This window comes from Athene noctua, chromosome 2 (genome assembly GCF_965140245.1).
Source record: "Athene noctua chromosome 2, bAthNoc1.hap1.1, whole genome shotgun sequence".
Lineage (NCBI taxonomy): Eukaryota > Metazoa > Chordata > Aves > Strigiformes > Strigidae > Athene > Athene noctua.
The window spans coordinates 24,235,638-24,258,975 of record NC_134038.1 but is presented as its reverse complement, the minus strand read 5'-3'; the positions used below and the strand labels follow the sequence as shown (position 1 = coordinate 24,258,975).

Here is a 23,338-nt window from a genome sequence, read left to right as displayed (position 1 = left end):
ACTATAGCAGGAATCACTGGAAGCAGTAGAGGACGAGTCTTGCAATAAGTAGTGCCAGTGCAGCCGTGACCAGACCTGAGCTGGCTTTGGTGCCCAGTAAGCACACAACGCACCACCTCTCCTGTCCTCAGTGACCACCACAACAGATGGAGCCCAAAGTCATGGACTAAATGAACTCAGTGGACATTTAAGGACAGTTTGCAGATATTTCACAAGGGTGGTCTATAGACTAAGGGAATGGTATCTGTATTTTATCAGAGGATGGGAAGGCACGGGGGTGGCTAATGAGGATGCACTGTGGGACCTGACCATGACATAAATGGTATGGAATAAGGGGTGGAGGATGTGCTGGCTTTAGCTGGGATAGAGTTAATTTTCTTTCTGGTAGCTAGTATGGGACTTGGTTTGGATTTGTGCTAGAAACAGTGTTGATAATACAGGCAGTGCTCACACAGAATCAAGGCCTTTTCTGCTTCTCACACCACCCCACCAGTGAGTGGGCTGGGGGTGCACAAGAGGTTGGGAGGGGACACAGCCGGGACAGCTGACCAAAGGGATATTCCATGCCATATGATGTCATGCTCAGCAGATAAAGCTGAGGGAAGAAGGACAGGGGGGGACATTCAGAGTGATGATGTTTGTCTTCCCAAGTAACGGTTACACATGATGGAGCCCTGCTTTCCTGGAGATGGCTGAGCACCTGCCTGACAATGGGAAGTGGTGAATGAATTCCTTGTTCTGCTTTGCTTGCATGCACAGCTTTTGCTTTACTTATTAAACTGTCTTTATCTCAACCCACAAGTTTTCTCACTTTTACTCTTCCAGTTCTCTCCCCCATTCCACCAGGGGGAAATGAGCAAACAGCTGTGTGGGGCTTAGTTGCCGGCTGGGGTTAAACTACAACAGTGGCTTAGTCTTATTGCACGGTCTTGTGCCAGGGCTTGTAAAGGAGGCAGAGTTCAGCTAGAAAGGATGAGAAAATTTTGCTTTAACTAACATAATCATTACTAAAATTACAGTTTGTCCTATCAGAACCTATACTTTTCAGATTGCTTAGTGTTCTGAATCAATTAAAAGGATCCAATTCATAAGCACTTCTGACAACCTTCTTGATGTTAAAAAGATGATAGAAAACAAGTTTTATGAATCAATGCAGTGTGCATATGTGTTTGCTTGGTGGAACTGTCAAGTTTCCTTCTGCTGTGACATTCGCATTTCAGAGCTGTTGTGGAAGTGCAAAAAACAAGTCTTTTGCACGTCACCAGCAGGATGATCTCCCTACACAGATCCCAGCCACAGAGGCACTCTCATAAAAGGCAGATGTTAACTCTGCCCATTCCCCACTCTTTCTAATGAGCCAGCAGGAGTCAAAGGCTCATCATTCCAAGTTGTCTGGCAACTTTCTGAAGTGACCAATTGGAACAAGGCTTGTAGCCATTAACCTCCCCACTCAGCAGAATTTCACAGGTCCTGGAGTCATTTCTACAGTCACTGCAGCTCCTGGTGGGAGAATACGGACAATATAAGAAAGAGAGAATACAGCTTGGGAAGCCCACTCATTGGGTTGTGTTCTTGTCCCCTTGGGCAAAACCTTTACACAAAGCAACATTTCTTCTGTGTGCAAGTGTATGGCTAGGACAAAATGGCATATGGAGCACTACAGCACTATAGCAAAGACTAGTTTACTCCCCTGGCAGTCTGGCTAGCAGCGGAGTTAACACCGTGTCCTTCAGATTCGGGATCTAACAATAATACTGTCAGCTAGACTAAGCCTTCAGAGGAACTGCCTTCACAGTTATCAAGCTAAATGTTTCAACTTGTACATGCTACAGCGATTCTTCTAGTGTAAACTAAATGTGAGTTGTGGGCTGCTTTTCCTCTGAAACATTTTATCCCAGTGGTAAATTATGAGCCAAACAAAAAACAATGCCTGCATGTGTTGCTGTTGTTCAAAAATTACCTTTGCTTGTCCCTTCGCCCCATGGTGTTCATCTTCCAGGAACAATGGCAGCCATTGTTTTTCTAATCTCTTCTGGACGCATTGCTGAATTTCTAGCAGAACCACTGCTGAAAGTCGATCATGAAGCATTTGTCCCCATCCTCCACCTGAATGTATTAGCTAAGCAATCCAAATACAATAACACATGACATAAACTTTTGTGTATACCAAAAGCCCTTTATCTCTCTACATCCTTGATTTAGCAAAGCATGAGCTTAACTGTAAGCAAAGCATTTAATGCATGCTTACCCAAGGCTCACATGTACTTTTCATAAAAGGGAACAGATTACATTTGTCCCTACCTATAATAGAATACAGACTTCGGCAAATAATACCCCAGCTTGACCAAGTAAATTTCCTAAGTATCAAGATATATCGGAGTACCACAGCTCAGACTTGCTGTCTGTGGCTTTACTGACATACTGAAATAGAAAGCTGGAACAAGTCACTCTGCCTGAAAGTCATTTTTACACTTTTTCTGATCGGTGTTGTGCATGCTCTCTGGCTTCAGCCTCAGAGCAGTGTTTAAGAGAGATGTTCTGAAAGGACAGGGGAGGAAGAACCTGAACAGGGAGGAAGGGACTCCCACAACCATAACAGAACCAGGTTTCTGGCAAAAAATATAGGTAAGATTTGAGGAGTATAGCCCGGGGAAAAGCAGGAGCAAAGCTGCTTATGGACTTTTATCTCAGTCACATTCAGTGTGATTATTCTTTATGAATGGTTTTGTAACTGGTACCTCTTCTTGTTGTTCTCTGGTAGCTGGACTGTTGGGTCCAAAGAAGTAATTTTTGTTTAAGTACTTCTTTTTAATGTCCTTAGATTTTTCCTCCCTTTTTTCTTTATCCTTGTGGAGCATCTTTCTGAACTGTTCAATATCTAGCCAGCATAAAAGATCCATGCTACAAACAAATTTAAACAGAATGTTATTTCAATATTGTGTTAATTTCATTAACATCCTAGGGAGTTATTAGTTTAACCACAAGCAACCAAAGTGTTCAAGTCCTAAATACCAGGTCAGATTGGACTGAAAGTTTATGTCATTTTTTCTTTTCTAGTACCATGTGGTGAGACCATGGCACTTGCTGAACAGGCAGATCAAACACACATCTTAGGGATCTCATTTAGGGTCCCTTCTGGCATACCCTGAAAGGAGTAACCTCCTCAAATGTGCCGCTGCTAAATCCAGCAGGGACTGTGAAACAGAGCCATAGTGCAGAGCTCACAGAGTGAATGAAAAATGAAACAGATGAGAATTTGAAGCAGTCTGAGGCTGTGAGCCACCAGGAGACGAGTTCTCAGTGTTCTGCCTCCTCGTCGTACCGCCTGAGAAAGAAGCAGGGATTACAGCTGGGAACATCAGCCCCAGAAATCACCCTCTTCCTTACCCGTGTGAAGTGCTAGAGCTTAAGTCAGTCCACAGTCAAGCAGACAAAGTAATTCATGGTAAATTGTGTTTCTAGGGCTTTTTGTGGGCTGCCTTCTCATAAATTACTGATACTACTTATTTCATTATTCCTAGTAAGTGACAAATAATCTCCATATGCAATTCTTGATCTATATATTGTTCATAATTATTTGAGTGTACACTGTCAATTTAAGTTTATTTTAATAGAACATATATTGGGTTTGTGCTTTAAAACAGAGGACAGAATAAGTGATATGCCTACAATTTCAGTTTAATTTATATGACTCTTTTCTGATAGTATCTTATTAGCTGAGGTTTTGTGAGCATTTTAATGAGGACATTCACTGTATTGTCAGCAGGAAATATGAAACGTTATATTCGGACAAATCTGTTTCACTTTTCCCTTTGGTTACTAACTGGCTTTTTTAAAGCATTAATCTATGAGCAAAATTTCCAAAAATATCTGACTTAATAACAGATGTCCTTCTTTCAAAAGTCTTCTGAGACCCTTACAGACCTAAGCTTGATTGAGACTGAAATTCTTTCGTTTGCTAGTTTGTCACAATGTGAGTAAGTTCACCTAAATGCAAGTGATCTAAGTTACTGTGGTTTATGGAGTTACTCCTTGGCATCTACCTATGACAACTGATCAAATATGTCCATCTTATTTAAAAAGCAGAATACACAATCTTAAAGTGTGTTAGTTTAAACTGTTTGCAGTGGTGGCTTATCCTAGCATACTCTACTTTTTCCTTTCAATGGATCAGGAGCATGTGCATAGTCAGTTACTCTGGCAAGACTAACAAGTGGTAACCCACTAAGCCAAAGTAACACAAATTGTCCTGTAATTGTGTGAATATATTCTATATATTTAACAAAATATTAATTAATGGGACTTTGTTTTGTTTCTTACTAGAATTTGTGGCCAGGTACTCCACAGCCTGTCCTTCCTGAAACTTGGATCACTTACAGTTGGGCAATAACAACCATAAATTTTGATGAAGAGACAAGTGACACTTTTGTTGGGCTTTGCTGAAATTTTCCAGACTGCATTATTTCTAAGATCCCTTCAGTTTATAGTACAGCATCTTTACTGTAGCATGCCAGCTGGACTTCAGAGTTACTACATGTGGACCCAACTCTAAAACACTGTTTTGTGAGACTCTTTCAAATGTTCTTATTATTAATTTTTACAAAAGAATATTTATCCATAAATTAAACATTTCTCTGCTGAGCTCTATCACTTAAGATGGGACTTGTCTGTGATTAACAGAGAGGCAGAAAGTCCCAGAGGCAATTCATCATACCTGTGCAGACCCCATCCTAGCCAGCGACCTGTTCTCTGGTGATTCCTACCATTTCCCCAGTTAGAGAGGAACTCTAGACCAGTGGTCTCCAAAGTGGGGTGTGCGCACCCCAGGAGGTATGCAAGACTGTTCATTGAGAGGCAGGAAGAAAATGTTAGAACTTCAGTAGCACATGTATATAATTTAAAAAATAATAATGTACACATGTTGAGGGTGCATGCTCAAAAATGTTTCACTGATGGGGTGGGTGATCAAAAAAGTTTGGAGACCACTGGTCTAGACAACTTAGAAGTCACTTGACCATAGGCATGCACCGCATAAGAATCTCCATCTGAACTCATTATATACAGTCTTTTTGTAGTCAGTGAGCAGAAATTGCCATCTGTAGGAATGATCACTCCAAACTGGTTTTAGATGTTACCTTCAGAATTGGAATTGTGTCCAGAAGTGTGTATTTCTGTCTCTGACTACAGAGAGAACCTATGATGATAAGCAGAAGTGATGACACTGAGTCTTGGCCAGAGGAATCCCATGCTAAATGTCCATCTCTGGGCACTTTTGAAAAAGCTTACCAATATCCATTCTCAAATGATAGCAGTGCTTGACTATAAGCAAGAGGCAATATGGGAAGCATCAGCTCAGGAGAACACAGGTTAAAGGAAGAAAGTGACAATTTATGGACTTGCTAGCAGTTACTTTAAAAGTATATTTGCCTTTTCCTGAAACAGGATAGAGATGAGTGTAGGGCTTGGGGAAGAGAAAAAAAAAAAAAAAAAAAAAAAAAAAAAAAGGTGGCAAACTCACATTTACTTCTGCTAGAACTTCTGTTTAGAAATTAATTTTTAAACAAATGGGCTCACTTTTTCAAAAATGCTGCATAAACTGTATCTGCTACAAGCTGGTATTTAATTCTGTTCAGATCAGTGCAAATACAAAATTGCGGTTGCTCTCACACTGTGACAATAATGTGGCTGTCTTCTATTTGTACATTTTTATAACATCCAGCTTTAATTTTTAAAATGTACTAAATTGAATCTGTACCAAAAAAGAGAAATTTTTACTCATTATAGGCTAATTGCTCTACTCAGGGATTTGCCACTAAGCAAAGCAGAAACTGAAAGCAGAACTGTAATACTAACATGTTATGACAAGATAAATTTTACCCTCAAAATGTTAAGACAATTCAGTTGTGTGAACAACGTGCATGTGTATTTCATAAACATACAAACACATTTTAAAAGAGGACTAAAATCTGTGAATATTTAGATAGCCTAGATCCCCAGCAAAGATTTTTTCTGAACTTTTAAATGGGTAAAATAACAATAAGGAAGAAACGTACCCAGCAGAATGTTCATTAAGAAAAGCCCAGAACTGTTCTAAATTCTTTTTGTCGTGGATCAGGTCAGATAGATTAAGACCTGTCAATTCTTTGGGAACTTGACACAAGTGTTGGTCTTCTTTGAGAGCATCAGGGCAGGATGGCAGATCAGTGTCAGTAACAGTACTCTGAAGGAAGAAATTATTTCACTTGCATAACTGCTTTTTTCATCTCTATATTTTACTCAGTCTAATAATCTTTGCATTAGATAACTTCTGTCTCTGTAGAACAGTTTTTTGATTGCTGAAAAAATAAATTGAGTTAAGGCTCCAGCTTTAGTTTTATGTTTGCTTTAAACAGCAGCATGCAGGTTCCATAATCAAATGAACAAATATATACCTGTAATTTACTTGAAATTGAGGTATTTACTCAAGATTAAGCATCCAAAATACATTCCACAGACTTTAATGGAAACTGTCATTGGCTGCAATCATAGAGTGGTCTGATGTTGACATAACTGACAGAAGACCTGTATTTGTAATTAACACAATGGCCGTCAATCATTCCCCATAATGAATGGTAGAAATCTGACTACTTGCTTCTCCAGACTGGCATGTAGTCAGTCTTGCATTGCTGATACTCAAAGTGTTAACCCTCTCTGATAGAAAAAGTTTGTTTTTGTTAGTAGGTACTTGTCTTACCTCATCCTTCTTGGAACCACTCTCTTGATGGAAAGCCTGGAGCTTTCTAAAGTACACGGAGTCCAGCTGTCGAGTTTCTTCCACCAACTCCACCTAATAAAAATAATATCTTATGTCATCCCTACAGTACACATTATAGAAAGATGGAGAACTGGATGGGCACCTTGCCAGTGACAGTGGATAGAAAAGAATACATTTGCCAGTAACGAGACTGATGTTTAGAAGACACTAGAAGTCACATCCTTGTTACAAACAATTTAATTAAAAGCTCCAGTAGAATAAAATTTTCAGATTCACATGCAGATTCTTGCAGAACACCACTAAATAACCTAACTATATCTTTAAGAAAATAACTTTGTATTTAAAAAATTGCTAAATTATATTGTGTATATTGTACATCGTGTATATTGTGTCAGATTTACTGATTGCCTGTACCATCAAATTGTATTTCAAAGTGCCACTGAGAAGCAAAAAAAACAGGTCTTAAAACTATGAGTCTCAGTGGGAAACATCTAAAAGATAGAATGCCACAGATTTCTAGAAATGGAAATTTAAGACAAGAACGATGCTATAATATCTAAACAAGGAAGGTGAAAGCTTTCAGACTTTCAGTCTTGTCCCATTCCTTAGTTCTATATCAGGTAATGCCTTAAAACAATAAATTGTGCATGATTAGAACTCATGAAGTTTTGCATTTTTTAACTTAGATGAAACCTTGTGTATATAACTAGAGCAGTTCTCCATGTTATGTGCAAACAATCAGTAACTGCATAAGGAATAGTTTGGTGATGCTCTCGGCTGACTAAACCATTCAAATGCAGGTTTTAGGATATTTAGCAAAATTGAGACAATGCGTTATACTGACTAGCATGCCCATTACAAAGATTAGAAAGCTGTGTTCTTATTATACACGTTTATGTGTAAGAGAGAGAAGAGAGTTTTTAGACTGATATTCATTATGTTTTTGTCTAAATGTGAGTACCATACTAATCACCGTGTTATCTGTATGCCTTCAGGCTCAGTGTAACTCGATTCCACTGTTATAAAGCGCTTTGGGGTATTCTTTCTTTTAAAAGAAAACGTAGTTTAAAAGTAAATAGGAAAATAATTCAGAACATTTTTCATAAAGTTTAAACAGAAACCAGATAGAGGCAGGATGAGAGTCTACAATAAAAAGGATCTCTCCTGTTTTCATGTTTCATTTAAAGATAAAAATGTAGATACATACTGACCATGTCCCAAATAAACAATTTTGGACTCACCTAATTCTTGATAAAATATCTTGTTTCATTATGGGCCAAATATATCCTGTTGTATGGTAGAACAAAGGGGAAGAGTAGAGCCAGGGACTGAACAAAATACAAAGCAGACCTTGTCTTTGTGCTGGGAAGGAGTGTACCTAAGCATTAGCCTGCGCCTAGTACAAAGAGACTCTAGTGCCTCCTAGAACAGGTCGTTTTATGTCTGTGTATTATAACTCTTCACAAATGCATGTATTGTGCACTCAAAGGGATTTAGTTCTGTTTTTTCATGCTCTGATTAAGATGTTTATGTTATTAGGGCACTGAGAAGTTTGCACGTAACTACACTTGCAAAGCAAGCATCATCTAAACTGAAAGGGCAAAAGATTATACCTCAGTTAATTCAAGGAGTATAAACTGAAACACACATTAGCTTAACTTAAAGTTTATATTTTCAGTTCGTACTTTGGAGGAATTCTTCCATCACTAGAAGCAGTGAAAACACTGTATTCAGAGAGTGCTCAAAAGCAGGGTCCTTTTTATACAAAAATAATAATACTGAGTGGATGACTTGACTCACTGAGGACTGGCAATAGATACTAGAAAACTAGTATTGATAATACACGTGGAAAATATACATTTACAAAAGACTGTAAAACTAGTCTGAGATAAAGTAAATAAAATTTCAGATTAATGAAAGCATCAATCAATTATACAGTGTTCTGCAGGTCATAAACGGTTATAGCTGAGGTAGCTTAGAAAAAATAATTTAGCTGAAAGCTTAGAAATGATGCCGAAAAGTGAAGAGAATATTTTGCAGATGTGTTTGGATTAGTATATTTCATTTTAGTAGGTTTTTCTCAATGTTCAAACTTTCAAAGTTTCTTAAGGAAATTAAGTTATCACAGGATGAGAGGGAAGGTCCCCTTGTGAATTAATTAGAAGTTAAAAAATAAAGAAATAAATAACTTTCATTATGGGGTGGGGTTCCTGTTGGAGTCTCACAGGGATCTGCACTGAGGTTGTTTTTTCAAACATTCAGAAACTATCTGGAAAAGGAGGTGAGTGAGGAGACAACAAAGTTTGCAAAATGATTCCACAGAGCAAAAAATTAAATTAACTGTGAAGAACTGCAGGATTTCATTACACTTTAGCATGTGCATGATAAAAGGGCAGCTGAATTCAACGACAATAAACATTAAGTCATTCCAGTGAGCTCCAAATTAGGGCTTTCCATTAGTTGTTATTGCTTAATAAAGAGATCTTGGAATCATTGCACATGGCTATTAGCTTACAGTTTGCACTTCCACTCAAAGTTCACTAGGAGTCAAAAGGCAATTAGAACCATAGGAACAATTAGAAAAGGAACAAAGAACAAAACAGAAAACATGATTCTGCCACTGGATAATCCTTAGTGCATCCAGATCTTGAGTACCGCTTGCATCTTATCAAAATAATATAACAGATACAGATGGGGGTGATAAATGTAACAAAAGCATGGAATGCCTTCTGTAAGAGGAGAAGTCAAATAGTCTAGGATTCTTGAGTTTCAGAGATGTAACTGAAGTGGGATGCAACAGAAGCATGTAAAATCATAACATTGAGAATATGACAAGATAACAACTGTTCACTGTTGCTTATGACATACAAAACTAGGGCACTATGTGAAATTATCAGGGAGGGGTTTGCAAACAGACCAAGATAGGCATTTTTTTCTCCTAATGCATGATTAAACTATGGAACCCACTACTACAGTGAGGCTGAAGATATAAAATGACTCAAGACACATTTACATAAACCCACAGGAAGCTCAGCGTACTTCACGCATCACCGTAGAAAGGAGTGAGTGAACAAAACATCCCGTAATACTTCTCCCTTCATGACTATAAATGTAACAGGGTTACATAAGAAGGCTCTTGTGATTTTCTTCTCCAACATAAAATCTTTTCACAATGCCATCCAGATCAGTTACCTTTCCATAAGTATGTTTGTCTGCTTCCACCATCTTCATCCATGGTTCTAGCAGAACAGTGAGGATATATTCTTCTGCTGGGTCAAAAAGATCCTCAAAAGCTGGGTCAATTTTCTGATAAATCATGTTTTTCTTACTCTGATGAAGTCCAATGTCCATACTGGCAGATGGGGCAATGTAAGTTGCATAAAGGAACTACAATAAAACAGAATACTGTTTCTTAGCCATCGTTCATGCCAATAGTCACAGCTTATTGAAGGAGAGAACTAATGCATATTTGTCCCCCACTGCCCTGCTGTATATTTTGAACATATATCTAATTACACCTGCCTTGCTTTTACCAGTATTACTCTTTTGTCCAAAATTCAGTTATTGCCATACTGACCTCCCTGCCATTTTTATTCCTACTTGTTAAAATGGTTAGATCACAAAATAATGCTTCATGTAATTTTTGCTTGGAGATATTTGACTGATTCTTATTTAGATTCAGATAACCACAATCATTACAGCAACTTCACTCTTCATGAAGTCGTACTGTTGTTTTGCAGAATGTGTGCTGGGCCAATTTGTGGAGGTGTCTTCTTCTGAACAGATAGGAATTTGTAAATTTAAGGTGAAAATTAATGAAAAATTATAAGATTTCATTCTGTGTGGAGATTCCCTTGCACAGTTCTTTAATATTGGAGAGACTCCATCATGGTACAAGATCCCTAACAGAAGATACCACTGCCCAACTGAGGTCTAAATCTGTACCAAAGCAAGGATTACAATGTAATTTCTATGAAGCACATAGAGTTTGCAATTCAACATGTACACACAGAAGAAAGCTGAACCTGTAGAATGTTTCCTTCTCACTAGCAGCTCATTCTTGAAGCACAGACTAATTTTTTTATTTATTTCAAAATATTTTTTTTTCAAAGTCCCCTAAATCAAATTCCTGTTTTTTAAATATTTCATAGTTGCTATGAAAAAGAACATTGAAAACTCAGAGAAAAACAGTTTCTTCCAGGAATATCTTGGAAGATGATATTCCAGAATATCTTTCTAATACATCGTAATTCTGAATGCAACTAGGAACTCAAGTGAAAAAATATGCCACCACAATAAATTTCACATACTTATAAATATTTTCACTTCTTCATATTGTCAACGTCTAACTAATTTTCAAACATATGATCAGGGGATCAGGTTAGTAACATAAGTCAGAATTTATCTTTAGGATGGCACTGAGGAGCCCATCTTCCCTATTTATTATCACATAGTTTTGACAATGAAGAATGCTGGTTTCTGATAATTCCTTATGTTGCTAAAATCCAGCTGTAATTATCAGATATACAAAGCAGTAGAAAAGAAGATAATAATACGTTTACTCTGTGTTCAAGCAGTAATAAAACACTTGTGTTCAGATTTCAAGCACAGTGGAAGAATATTTGGGTACATTAAATAATTATGTTTGCATGTTTTAAATGAAATTCTGATTTATTAGACTCTTTCTTTCAAACAGCAGCAGTACCAGACTATATCCCCATTACTTTAGACCTTAACAATTTGAAACAGACCCTTTCAACTCTCCTAGTATCAGGTCACTGAGGAATTGAGGGCTACAACGGCTGACATCCATCCCCCAGTTAGAACTTGTTATGATTACTATATTTACTGTCTATGCAGGATTCCACTCCCCTTTCTACATAGCTCTAATCACTGAAAGCAAAGATGGTTTGTGGCTACTGTGGCCTACATTATCAGTGTGATAAAGACCCGCAGGTGTAAGGATGAGGTCAAAGAATGAGGACATCTAGAGAAAGAGTCCTAGCTGAAGAACACAACCACATTTATCTGAAATTATGCTCTTCTCAGCAAATTACCAAGTAAATTTAAATTTAACAGAGACAGCATTAATTAGATTCACAGTGATTTCAAAAGTTGGAAGTTATTTTGAAGACCCTAACACTAGTAAAGTTTCAGTTACATCATGTTCTAGTCTGATCATCTTGCATCAGACATATAAAATAGCCAAATTAGAAGGTAGCAGTCCAATGTTCTAAAGATGTGGTATCTTTAAAAATAAACTTTAAAATAAAATCAACTTTTAAAATAAACTTTTTAAAGAGGGGGTTAACCTTTTTATTCATCATTAGGGCTACATTGCTCCACCTGTTATGACTCATAAAACCACACAAGGGATCTGTAAATTGGTGAAAAGGGTCCAAAATAGGTCTTCAATATTTTAACACACATTTAACCTGGTTTCTTAAATGGCTGATCATTTTTTGCATAGTTTTAAGAATAAAATCAAACCAAACACTCTCAAGTTTCTTGGACAGAATTCTTTCCCCTGTGATTTTGTATGAAATGGGTTAACGGGTATATTTGTTGTTCTAACAAAAAATATCAGCCGACAGAGTCAGAAATTGCCCAGACTAAGGAATCTTAGGCCAAAAACTATTGACAATCTGCTTACATAAACACTGTTGTAATATATTGCCATATTAGGGACTGTCTTTGCAGGCTGCTCTACCTTCAGAACTGCCCCCAGTCCTGTATAATTTCACATGCAAAACTGGACCATAGTAAAGACAGACTTTTTTTATCCAGAAACAACAGTTAAGGCTGGTAATACACGTGAAACAGAAAATTAGAGGTGGTTAAGCTAGCTATAGCAGTATATCTTCCAAACTGAAATGACCAGACTGTAATCAAGAGGCCTCATCATTTTGGAAGGATGCAGATTTACAGTGTCTGAAGGTTTGGCATGATGCCATCTTTTTGCTTAAATTCTTGTAAGAATCCACTGCTACGGGATTTGACCCACCAAGTAGAAGGATAGCGTCACAAAGTGACAAAGTGAATGCATGCAATTGCAGATAGGGGAGAAATTAAAAGGAGCTTTCATCCCCATGTCCCTTGCTGAGGGTTCAGGTGCATTTGTGGATGTACACTGATTTGAATGCAAGGACTGCAGGAAAACCAACTGCAAAGAGTTCTAGACATGTCAAAAAAAGAGGAAAAGTGTATGTGTTCACAGCTTTCAACACTGGGCAGTGAAGTTAGCAGGGCAGAGGGGGAAAATACATTGTATCCTTTAAAAAGTAATATTCATAGCCATTTTTGACTCCCATGTCATGGAAGTCTTGTGATTTTCTGAATCTCAGAGAAATAGTGAAACTGTTGTATTGGCCAGTCTCCTAAATGATCAACAAGAAAAAAATATATTAAATGAAACTAAAGGTTATCAAATTCATACAAGAATCTTAAGCATGTGACATTAAGTGCACATCATACTTCATTTATTCAATATTTTGTTCCTTTTGTAAAACACAAAGAATTTTCCTACCTGCCAGCTATACATTTTCCTATAAATGTATTAGAATAAGTGATGGATTGAACCCAAAACCCTATCTGAAAATTTGGTCAGAGTTTGCATCTTGAAATTACTTATAACGGCACAAATCTTGAGATAAAAAATGCTTAGGAAATTCAAATTAAGACTTTGGCCTCAGTTATGATTTTCCAAATCAGGGATCGTTCAGGCCTTGGGATTTGGTGTGAATTCATCCCCAGATGAGAAGGCTTTGATAAGCAGTCTCAGAATGACTAGAGTGAAGCAAAAAACACGAAAAATATTTAAGTCCAAGTGCTTTGTACTGCTGCCCAAAGGCGTGGATATTGCTCTGATCTAAACAAGGGGCTTGTGCAGCTGCTTGACAGAATCATATGATGGAAGAATACAATGCACTGGCGGGTCTTAAATGGAAAGGCTAAACTTCCTTAACCCCCATCATCACTTTCCCCTAACATAAATCTTGTGTCTGACCCCAAGAATTCACATTAATGATAACTCCCTGTATCTAAATTGATTCTGGCCTTAAAATATTGTACTTCCCATAATTGTACTAAATTTTCTAACTCTAAACAACTATTTTTTTATGGAAAACTATGATATGTTTCTTTATTGCATTTCTTTCCCAATTTATTTTACACACCTGTGCTTATGTTTCTAGCAAATAACCATATATGTTCCTGGATGATGATAGTACTCATTATTTTTCTTATCCAGCAGATTTCATTCTCACTATAGTTTCTTTCCCTGGATGAATGAATATACACCTTGGAATACATTTTCTTATTTTGTCATAAAGCAGAGATAAAAATGCCTAACAAATGGAACAATGAGTAGCAGATACACTGCAATGCAGGTTTGATCTTGTTTCTAACAGGAAGCAGGCAGAACACATACAGAATACTCTGGATGTCTCTTTCTGTAATAAATAGCAAAATATATATGACAATGTGTTGCGTGAATCTCATCCACATTCTCTTAGGAGTATTTGGAATGATTATCTTGTTGTGCCAAAGGTAAGCACAGAATTTGGGAAGACATCTCTTCCATAAGCAGACCCTGTAGATTGGATGCAGCTTGACTCTTTACCATGTTCCAATGAAAACAAGAATAATTTTTGTCCAGCCTTAAAAGGCAAGCTTGAGAATGATACCAAATGTTGCAGCACATGTGTTGATTTGTTATGTTACATTTCAGCTGTTAGTTATGCTAATGGAACAGTTTCACATACTTCGTTTTGATGTATTTACTTTAATGGCTATGTGTATGTAGCTCTCCGCAATTGCCTGGTAACACTGATTGTACGATGTTCTGCTGTCACCACCAGGCCAGCACTGGAAATAAGATAAGTAAAAAAGACCTGTGCCTTAATTTTCAGTTATGCAACCACTGCAGAAAGAGTGAAAGCTGGTGTGAAATGGAACCAAATTGAAAACGGTCATGGATCCTAACCTAAAATTTGTCCTGCAACAAAACATATATAAAAATGAAGTCACAGTTTAGATATGGTTAACTTGCACACCTGTTGTGAGCAGCGTCCCTAGCCACACATAGGCCTGGGCAGATGTGGGAGACAGTCAGTCTTAGGGGTGCAGTCAGTTGCCCTTAGCCTCAGGCCGTAAGTAGACCTGGAGGGGAAAACAACTAAATAGGATAGCAGTTCAAGTTAGTCAGTGTGTGACAGGAGAGAGTGGGGGATCTGTGCCTCAGCCTCTGCTTGGGAGTTTCTTTGCAAACAACACTGATTCAGGTGAGAATTCTGGACAAATATGCAAAATTCTGTCACTGGCCCCAGTAAAACCTCCAAGCAGAAAAAGAAGACAACTTCAAGGAAGTCCAGATGCTCAGTAACATAAACCATACAAAGAGATTATTCTCCATTGCTCTCTACAGATATTTGTCCCAACAACATGTGAAGTAGCTTTGCTCTATTACAGCATATATTGAAATATGCAGATAGGATACACTCCTACACAGGGTTTACAGAGGAAAACCAGACCAAAGTTTCACAAAGTTAATTTAAAAGTTGCTTGGAGTTCTTCTAATGATATCATACTGCTGCAGACTCCTTCTCTGGCAGCATTGGACTATCCTGCAGCCCATGACAGCCGTCAGCACCCATGGCCTATGGTGAACCACTTCACTTTTGGTTTATTCCCTGACTTAAAGTGCATGCTCAATTAGGAGTGCTCATTTATAGGAAACACACGAGTTCCGTTTGACAGTAAATGAGGGTCTAAAGATCAAATGGGGGGAATGACAACTACGTAAAGAGCATAATGATGCCCTGACAAACAGGAAAAGAAAAACAGGACTGACAAATGAAAAATCCATTTTCATGACTAAGGTCATTATCTGAGGTCTGGACTGTGAGACCTGCAATTCTAAACCACACAGGAGATGGAAGGAAAGGTACAGCAGAATTAAATGATTTAGAAAAAATATTATCTCTGAGGTTAACACTAAGCAGACAGTTTCCAAATATGACACAGAGTAGCAAAGGGGAGATTAGGTAAACTGAGTATAACAGATAAAACTGGGAACAGGCAGCAGAGCCTAGAAATCAAACTACGCATGTTTAACATTTAAATCAAGAAATTCCATGGAAACGATCCAAAGGCCTTCTTTTATTGTCCACAACCCAGATTTACTTTGGTGTGTGTTGTCAAGATTTGGAAACTTTTCTACTTTCTATCTTCTTTTCAGTCTTTACACTGAACAAATGGACTTGTGAAGGGAATGAACAAAGTATTTGTGAAGGGAAAACACATTATTTACAACTTACTTGAGCTTGCTTGCATATTTTAAAAGGATGAAGAGTTCCTTGGTAGAAAAGCTGATGATAAGCCTGTAGGTCAAACCAAAAGTACGCACTGTTCTTCCACAACTAGGGATGAAAAATATTTTAAGTTACTACTACCCAAATATCACAGCTTTATAAAAGGTTGTCTTTCCAATGCAAGTAATTATGTAGCTCCTTGGGGTCATCATAAATCAAGCTCAATTTATGATGGATTTAATCTTCTTTTGTATACTGGCAGAAGGACATGTTTAATGGCATCATTGCTGTGATACTATATCTTTTATTGTATCTTTTCTGCATAATTTGCCATTAACATTGTAGTTAACATTTGAAGAGTAACCACATTTCAGTGGCATAAAGCCAGCACCAAAGAAGAAATGCTGATAATGGACATGCAGAATTTGTGCCATGGTGAAATAGTACTTTGCAGCAATAACTAAAACAATTAAATGTTGTGTACTTGACATATGTTACTGAGACTATCATTACATTTTTATTACATGCACTTCTGAGGCAGAGTCTTGGCCTCATTTCATAAATTCAAACATCAAAAGATCTTTCAGAAGAATTCTAGATCTTTCCCCAGGTCCTCTGTTTTAATCATGTGCTTATGGGGTTTGGATCTTAAAAATACCTTGAAACCCTCAACACTGGACAATAAAGTGTTCCAAAAAGATAGGGCCAGGGAACTTTGCTCCACAGACAGCAGCCTGCCAGACCTGGCATATGAGGGAAATAGGCTCCACAGCTGTAGACAAAACCTTAAGGAAATAATTTTCAAAGCAGTCTGGCACCTGCAAAGGCTAGAGGACATGAGGGTGGGTGCCTATCACCGATGAAAAAATGTTACTTTTGTTTAGATTGCTATCTCTAAGCATTTAACATTTTTAGTTGAAGGTATTCAACTTTGGAAACATTGGCTCTTGCCTTCTGGTAGCCAAAGGCATTTCTAACTACTGCTGCTGGATTCTGGGTTGTGCCAGCGGTGAAACAGATGTCCATCTTGATTGCATTCAAGTCTCCCCTAAAGACTAAATTTTTCTGCAAAGCCACTAAACACTGACTCAGATTCATAACTTGTTCCAACCAATCCTCAATTTACACCCAGTAATGAATGATGGATCTGCTGACTGCAGAGAAGAAATAGTGTTATGTTTCTCAGAAATCCAAGAAGCTTCGTGGAAGCAGAAGAACGTTTTTAAAACATTGGAGATTTTGGACATCACTAACCCAACAAGTAAGAAATAGGCAGATTATCATGAGTAATAGCATAGTGGATTTTCCATCTTTTTAAAAAATGTTTTTGTGGGTTAAGACCTCATTTTTTCTGCCAAGTTAAAGGCTAGTTTTTAAGAATGATTAGTCTTTTTTTATCCCTGATGGTACAATCAGATTTCCAATCGGTTTGAAACAGTTAGGATCTGACAGCTTGGTTAAGACTTGTCATTAGTTTGAATATACACATGAACAGTTTATTGTCGTTGAGGGATTGGAGTCTCACAAGTAATAATTCATCCAGTCATCAATCTTACTTTCTCCTTTTTTTTTTTTTAGTCTGGCTGCCCTCTATAACTTGGCATTCAGTCAACTGTGGACTAAATTATCACAGGGTAGGAAAATGCTCATACCTTATTCCCTGACTTCTCACAGAACTGTGTGAAGTAGTAGCCTGCTCTGTTCTCCACATAAAGAGACTGCAGCATGCTTTCCATTCTTGATCCCCCAAACACAACACTGCCAGCAGCACTTTTCCCCTGGACAAATAAAATATAGTCATACAGCAAGGAATAAGAGGCTTTCATTATTTTCATGTCAGGGCCACGCGGTGTACTCAATTAGTATCTTCACCCCAAGAAATTAGACTCCATTTTCTACTACATATGCAATTGATCATCATTCTCGATAGCGTTTTCCCACTAAATATTCACATCCAATGGAGTAAGTCTGATGACTGAATACATGCAGAGTAGCATCATGACCATAGCATCCCTTATGTGGTTCCTCAGCGCTTGAAACAGAAAAACAAACCTGGCCTTAATTCTGTCATTAACTCCTTAGCTCTGAATCCAGGGAATTACAGTGATATTAAACTATATCACTTAGCTGTTAAAAGTCGTCTCAGCTCAGGCTACTGTGTTTTGAATTAAGAGAAGTTAGCAGAAGGTTATTTGGTCAAGACAATTAATTATCATGGAACAAAAGATATGCCTCCCAGGATTACACCACTGACACCAGCAACAAAATCATGATCAATTTAGGGGACAAAAATTCCATGCTCTTTACAGTGACTAGATCCTGGAGCATTTGAGGAAGAATACATCCATTTTAAAAATGCTCACAGAGAAGCCAAAGGATGTTATGAAATAATAAATTAGCTTCTGATGATCACAAGAGGGAAACTTTGGCTGACTTGCCATCTCTGGTAGTGGAATTGGGAGCAGATGAATATGGTGGCTGACAACCAGCTTCTTTCCAAACAGTAACAGAGATGGAGAAGGCTAGGAGGAAACCAGACTTCTGAAGCAGAGTAGGAAGATCCCCCTTCCCAGTATGAAGTTAAACTATGAATCCCCACATTCCCCTTTGCATCATATTTGTAATGGCAAATTGTGGAGTCCTGACTGTAGTCCTGGCCATCCAGAGGGACCTTGACAATCTTGAGAGATGGGCCTGTACGAACCTCATGAAGTTTAACAAGGCCAAGTGCAAGGTCCTGCACACGGGTCAGGGCAATCCCAAGCACAAATACAGGCTGGGCAAGGAGTGGATTGAGAGCAGCCCTGAGGAGAAGGGACCTGGGAGTATTAGTGGATGGAAAACTGAATATGGGAGAGCAATGTGACCTTGCAGCCCAGAAAGCCAAACAGCCTAGGCTGCATCAAAAGAAAAGTGCCCAGAAAGTCAAGGGAGGGGATTCTCCCATTCTGCTCTGCTCTCATGACACCTGGAGTACTGCATCCAGAGTAAGGAGAACATGGACCTGTTGGAGATAGTCCAGAGGAGGCCATGAAGATGATCAGAGGACTAGAGCACCTCCCCTGTGAGGACAGGCTGAGAAAGCTGGGGTTGTTCAGCCTCAAAAAGAGAAGCTCCAGAAGGACCTTAGATTGGCCTTCCAGTACTTAAAGGGGACTACAGGAAAGATGGGCAGGGACTCTATTAGGGAGTGTAGTGATAGGATGAGGAGTCACCATTTCAAACTGAAAGAGGGTAGATTTAGATTAGATATAAGGAAGAAATTCTTTCCTGTGAGGCACTGGCACAGGTTGCCCAGAGCAGCTGTGGCTGCCCCCTCCCTGGCAGTGTTCAAGGCCAGGCTGGACGGGGTTTTGAGCAACCTGGGCTAGTGGAAGGTGTCCTTGACCATGTCAGGGGGGTGGAACTAGATAATCTTTAAGGTTCCTTCCAACCCAAATCATTCTGTCATTCTATGATTTTGATGTGAAAAATAAACAATCATGTGCTCAAGTGATCAGCAAACTCCATGCCCAGATTTCACAATACGGTTATTTTTTAGTTGAGAGGCCATGGGTATCAATACCTCCCTGAAACAGCAGGCTGTTTAGAGACCATTCCACAGATGTGAAAGGTTTTAGGTATATTTTAAATTGCCATAGCTTGACATCTCACATGTTCAATTTGTCAACATTTTAACAGTTATTGAGAAAAGGCTCTTCTGTGCAGCCTGTCCCTCCTGAGTTTTGCTGGACTGCTTATCAGACAATAACTCAACAAAGAAAATAATGACGTACACAACCAGTAAAGAGGAATTGTACAGGTGAAGCATTTTCCTCTTAAGAATTTTACTATTTTAATTACTTTCTAGGGCAGATTCAATTTTCACTGTAAGTCTGCTATACTTTCCTAGGCAATGATTCCACTGAAGCATTTATGCAGTGAGTTTTCCATAATAGCCTGCTGAACACATGGTCACCACTTTCTAGTGAAAATAAACCTCTGTATATGCCATGATTTCCTATCAAATAGGTGACAGATACCACACACAAAATGCTGACATTCTAATTATACCTCTGCATAAGGCATTGACATTCATGTAATCAAACCAATTTCTCCCCATCTTTGACTATTTCCCCTTTAATGCTACAAAATAAAATGCTTTAACCCATGATTCAAGGCAACTAATATTTTAAAGTAGTACTTACCAGGAGCAGCTCAGCATAGGTGTACTTTCTACGACTCCAGCATTTTGAGTCTTCAGTGTCATCCAAAGCTACGCAACGAATCATGTCTCTGCTCACTGATTTTGGCCTGGATCCACAAACAAACAAAATTTTCAATATATATTTAAGAATAAACTAGGACTGCTTATAAAATAAACAACTAAGAAGGGGCATGAGAGAGGTAGAATGACATAGTGAATAGTAGAGGAAAAAGTACATGGAGTTCAAATTTATAATAAATATAAAAAATGTAGAGGAATACTTTTTCATGTGGCCCTGTAGAAACCACGGACACAGCATACCTTTGAGGTCAAGTGCTTGAAACAGGTTAAAAGAATATGAAACTATGTAGAGAATATTAACTATTACAAAAGAGAAGGTAAAACAATTGTATTTGTAGAAATAAACCCTTTTGTGTTGTGGCACAAACAAATAAGAAATGATTAATCAGCCACAGAGGAACTCTCCATTCACACAATCTGTATCATAACTGTGCTTCACTAAGCAGATTATTTGATTAAAGAAAAGTATACATGAAAACAGTACAATCTAAAAGTCTTTCATAAATATTCAAAGTATATTGGTGTGCAGAAAGGTATACAATGGACTTCTGTACTTACCACTTTCTGCTACTAGAAATGTCATCCCTTTGGGAGCTCTGACTTGATGGCAGGGCAAGTGATAATCTTGATGATCTCTTCAAAGATAAATCTGGCATAGCTAGTTTTAATAAAGTTGTTGGTGAGCTTGTTCTACTTTTCTAAAAGACATAACAGAAAAATAAGGCAATTCTGATTATTCTTCCACCTTTGTGTTTTCTTAACATGTTCGCATTAACTACTCAAAAACATTCAAGGGTTTTCAGGACCATTTCTCCTTGTCAATCACAATATGTAAAAAAATTGCAAAAAGTTTCTCTGAATGTCTTGCAAGATTTTCCAGCACACCTTAATAACCACTATAGCTTTAAAATTACATTTTTAACAGGTAGATATATGTTACATACACCTTTTACAGAATTACAGAGGATGTCAGCTGAAGAGCATGTGAACATGTTTTGTGAATCTTTAATAAGATTACCTTAAGTAGCTCACTGTAAAACAGATACAGTCACTCAGTTTAGGAGACAAAGGAGGCATTCTGCCACACCATCACTGACTTATTTTGAACAAAATCATGCTATAACTTTTTGGAGATGCCAATTGCATTCACAGTGCTCTCAGAAATTCACCAAGAGTTGCTGCTCTTTCTGAAGTCTTGCAAGCACAGTGGAAGAGCCAAAAGTCCAGATTTCTCACAGGAGAAAAAGATTAAAAATTAAAAACAACAAGAAACAGTCCATCAGCTGATTCTGTGAAGTTCACAGGTGCCAGGTCATAATTTTCTTCAAGTGCTGAACTCAACAGGGGCTGGGAAACCCGCAGAGTTAGGATCCTGCATGCCTGCCTGAGCTATAGCTAGTCCTGTGTCATTAGCACACCTTGTGAAGCCAGAACTGGTCTCTGTAAGAAGCATCTGCTTCTGGCTTCCATTCCTGCTGTGATCAGCAGGAATCTGGCTCCTGAACCCAGCTTCTTCTGAACAGGAAATCTGTCCCACTGTTTTTCCTCCATTATCTCCATGAATTAGCTTTAAAAAAATATATAATTGTAGTCTAAAACTATCCAACTCAAAGTAACAGGTGTGTGCGAACAGATCTGTGGCATAGCCCATCCAGTTCTTGATACTGGAATCACAGTCTCAATTCACATTCTTCCAAGTACCTTCTGTCCTGAGGCTTAATACTGTGTTGCTGAAAACCTGCAGCTTTTATTGCAGTTACCTCTCAAATTCAGGCTTTCAAGGAAGAAGAAGGTCAAAACTGAAGTGGCCACATGCAAGATACACACTGTGAAAAAAAGTCTGTGTTTTGTGTCTCATAGCCCTCTGCAGAAAGCAAAAAGCACATGTAGCTGATTGAAGGACTGTGATGACAGAAAATGGAAAGAACTCTGCCCCTTACAAACATGAGGGATAGATTCGGGGTAACTGCAGTGAAGTTGTAAGAATTATTCTGGATTAAGTTAAGACTGGTTGAAGAGAAGAATTCTCAGCAGTTCTGAGAATTTCAAGCTAAAACATCTGTCCAAAAGATTTACGTAATCGCCAGGATGTAACTGAGAAGATAATCTGACTCAATTTTATAACAACCTGTTGCATAAAGTATAGTAAAACTTTGTTGCATTTTTATACATAACCATCTGCAACAGACCCCCTTGATAAATCTTCACTTCCTAACAACCAAGTACCATATTCTTGTTCCATTGAATTCAAGGAATTTTATCGTTATTTTTGATGGGACAAGTCTTTGTTTTTCAATGTTGTGATACTACCTACCTGAGGAGGAGAAGATGGTACCCTGGGCATGCAAGACTTTGGTGTCAATGGTAGCAATGATACTATTTGTGGAAAAGGATCAATGTCCACCCTTGGTCTCTCTTGGCATGTGTGCCAGAGCTTCAGTTTTGCACTGGCAGTTTCCATTGCTGTTGAATGAGTGACACAAAATCTGGGACCCCTAGGAAATAAAAACTGATAAGTAGAACTTTCCCCAAACATTAAATACTGGGCTATTTGGATTTTTTTTTTTTCCTCATGATGCTGTTTACTGTATCAAGATATGGTGCTATACGAACCTAGAATTCAAAATCAGTTAGTGTTAAAGATATGTTTAGACATTGCACTTTTCCAAATCTGAAACCAAACTACGCATAAATAAACTTGGGTTGCAAATTCTGCACCATTACATAGTTGCCTTTGTATGATTCTGCAGTAGAATATGCCCCATCCATCCTACAGCAAAAAATAAGAAAGGATTTTAGTTCACAAGCTATAGTCCACAAGCCTCGTGAGGCTCCGCAGCAAAGTTCACAATTACAGGTATTTGTTTATGCCTGCAATTTGTTGATCCCCCTTGGGGAGGAGAGAAAACCTTCAAAAATTTAGCTTATATTTTGGAAACAGGCTGGCATTTGCATCCTTGCTTAAGCTGTCAATATGTAATAGGCATTTTGTAGGACAGACATTGA

The 23,338-nt window shown here is 38.2% G+C and overlaps 1 protein-coding gene across 1 annotated transcript in view; it reads right to left on the bottom strand.

The window, feature by feature from the left end:
* The window catches only part of RGS22 (regulator of G protein signaling 22), a 62,836-nt gene that overhangs the window by 16,305 nt on the left and 23,193 nt on the right, over window positions 1-23,338 (bottom strand). Inside the window, exons 10-19 of the mRNA XM_074901133.1 lie at window positions 22,647-22,827; window positions 20,891-21,030; window positions 20,253-20,358; window positions 17,718-17,843; window positions 16,072-16,173; window positions 9,947-10,141; window positions 6,734-6,826; window positions 6,054-6,220; window positions 2,739-2,901; window positions 1,961-2,119 (exon numbers count right to left, since the gene is read on the bottom strand). Of these exons, the coding sequence (XP_074757234.1) occupies window positions 1,961-2,119; window positions 2,739-2,901; window positions 6,054-6,220; window positions 6,734-6,826; window positions 9,947-10,141; window positions 16,072-16,173; window positions 17,718-17,843; window positions 20,253-20,358; window positions 20,891-21,030; window positions 22,647-22,827 (1,432 nt within the window). The remainder of the gene's footprint in view (window positions 1-1,960; window positions 2,120-2,738; window positions 2,902-6,053; window positions 6,221-6,733; window positions 6,827-9,946; window positions 10,142-16,071; window positions 16,174-17,717; window positions 17,844-20,252; window positions 20,359-20,890; window positions 21,031-22,646; window positions 22,828-23,338) is intronic.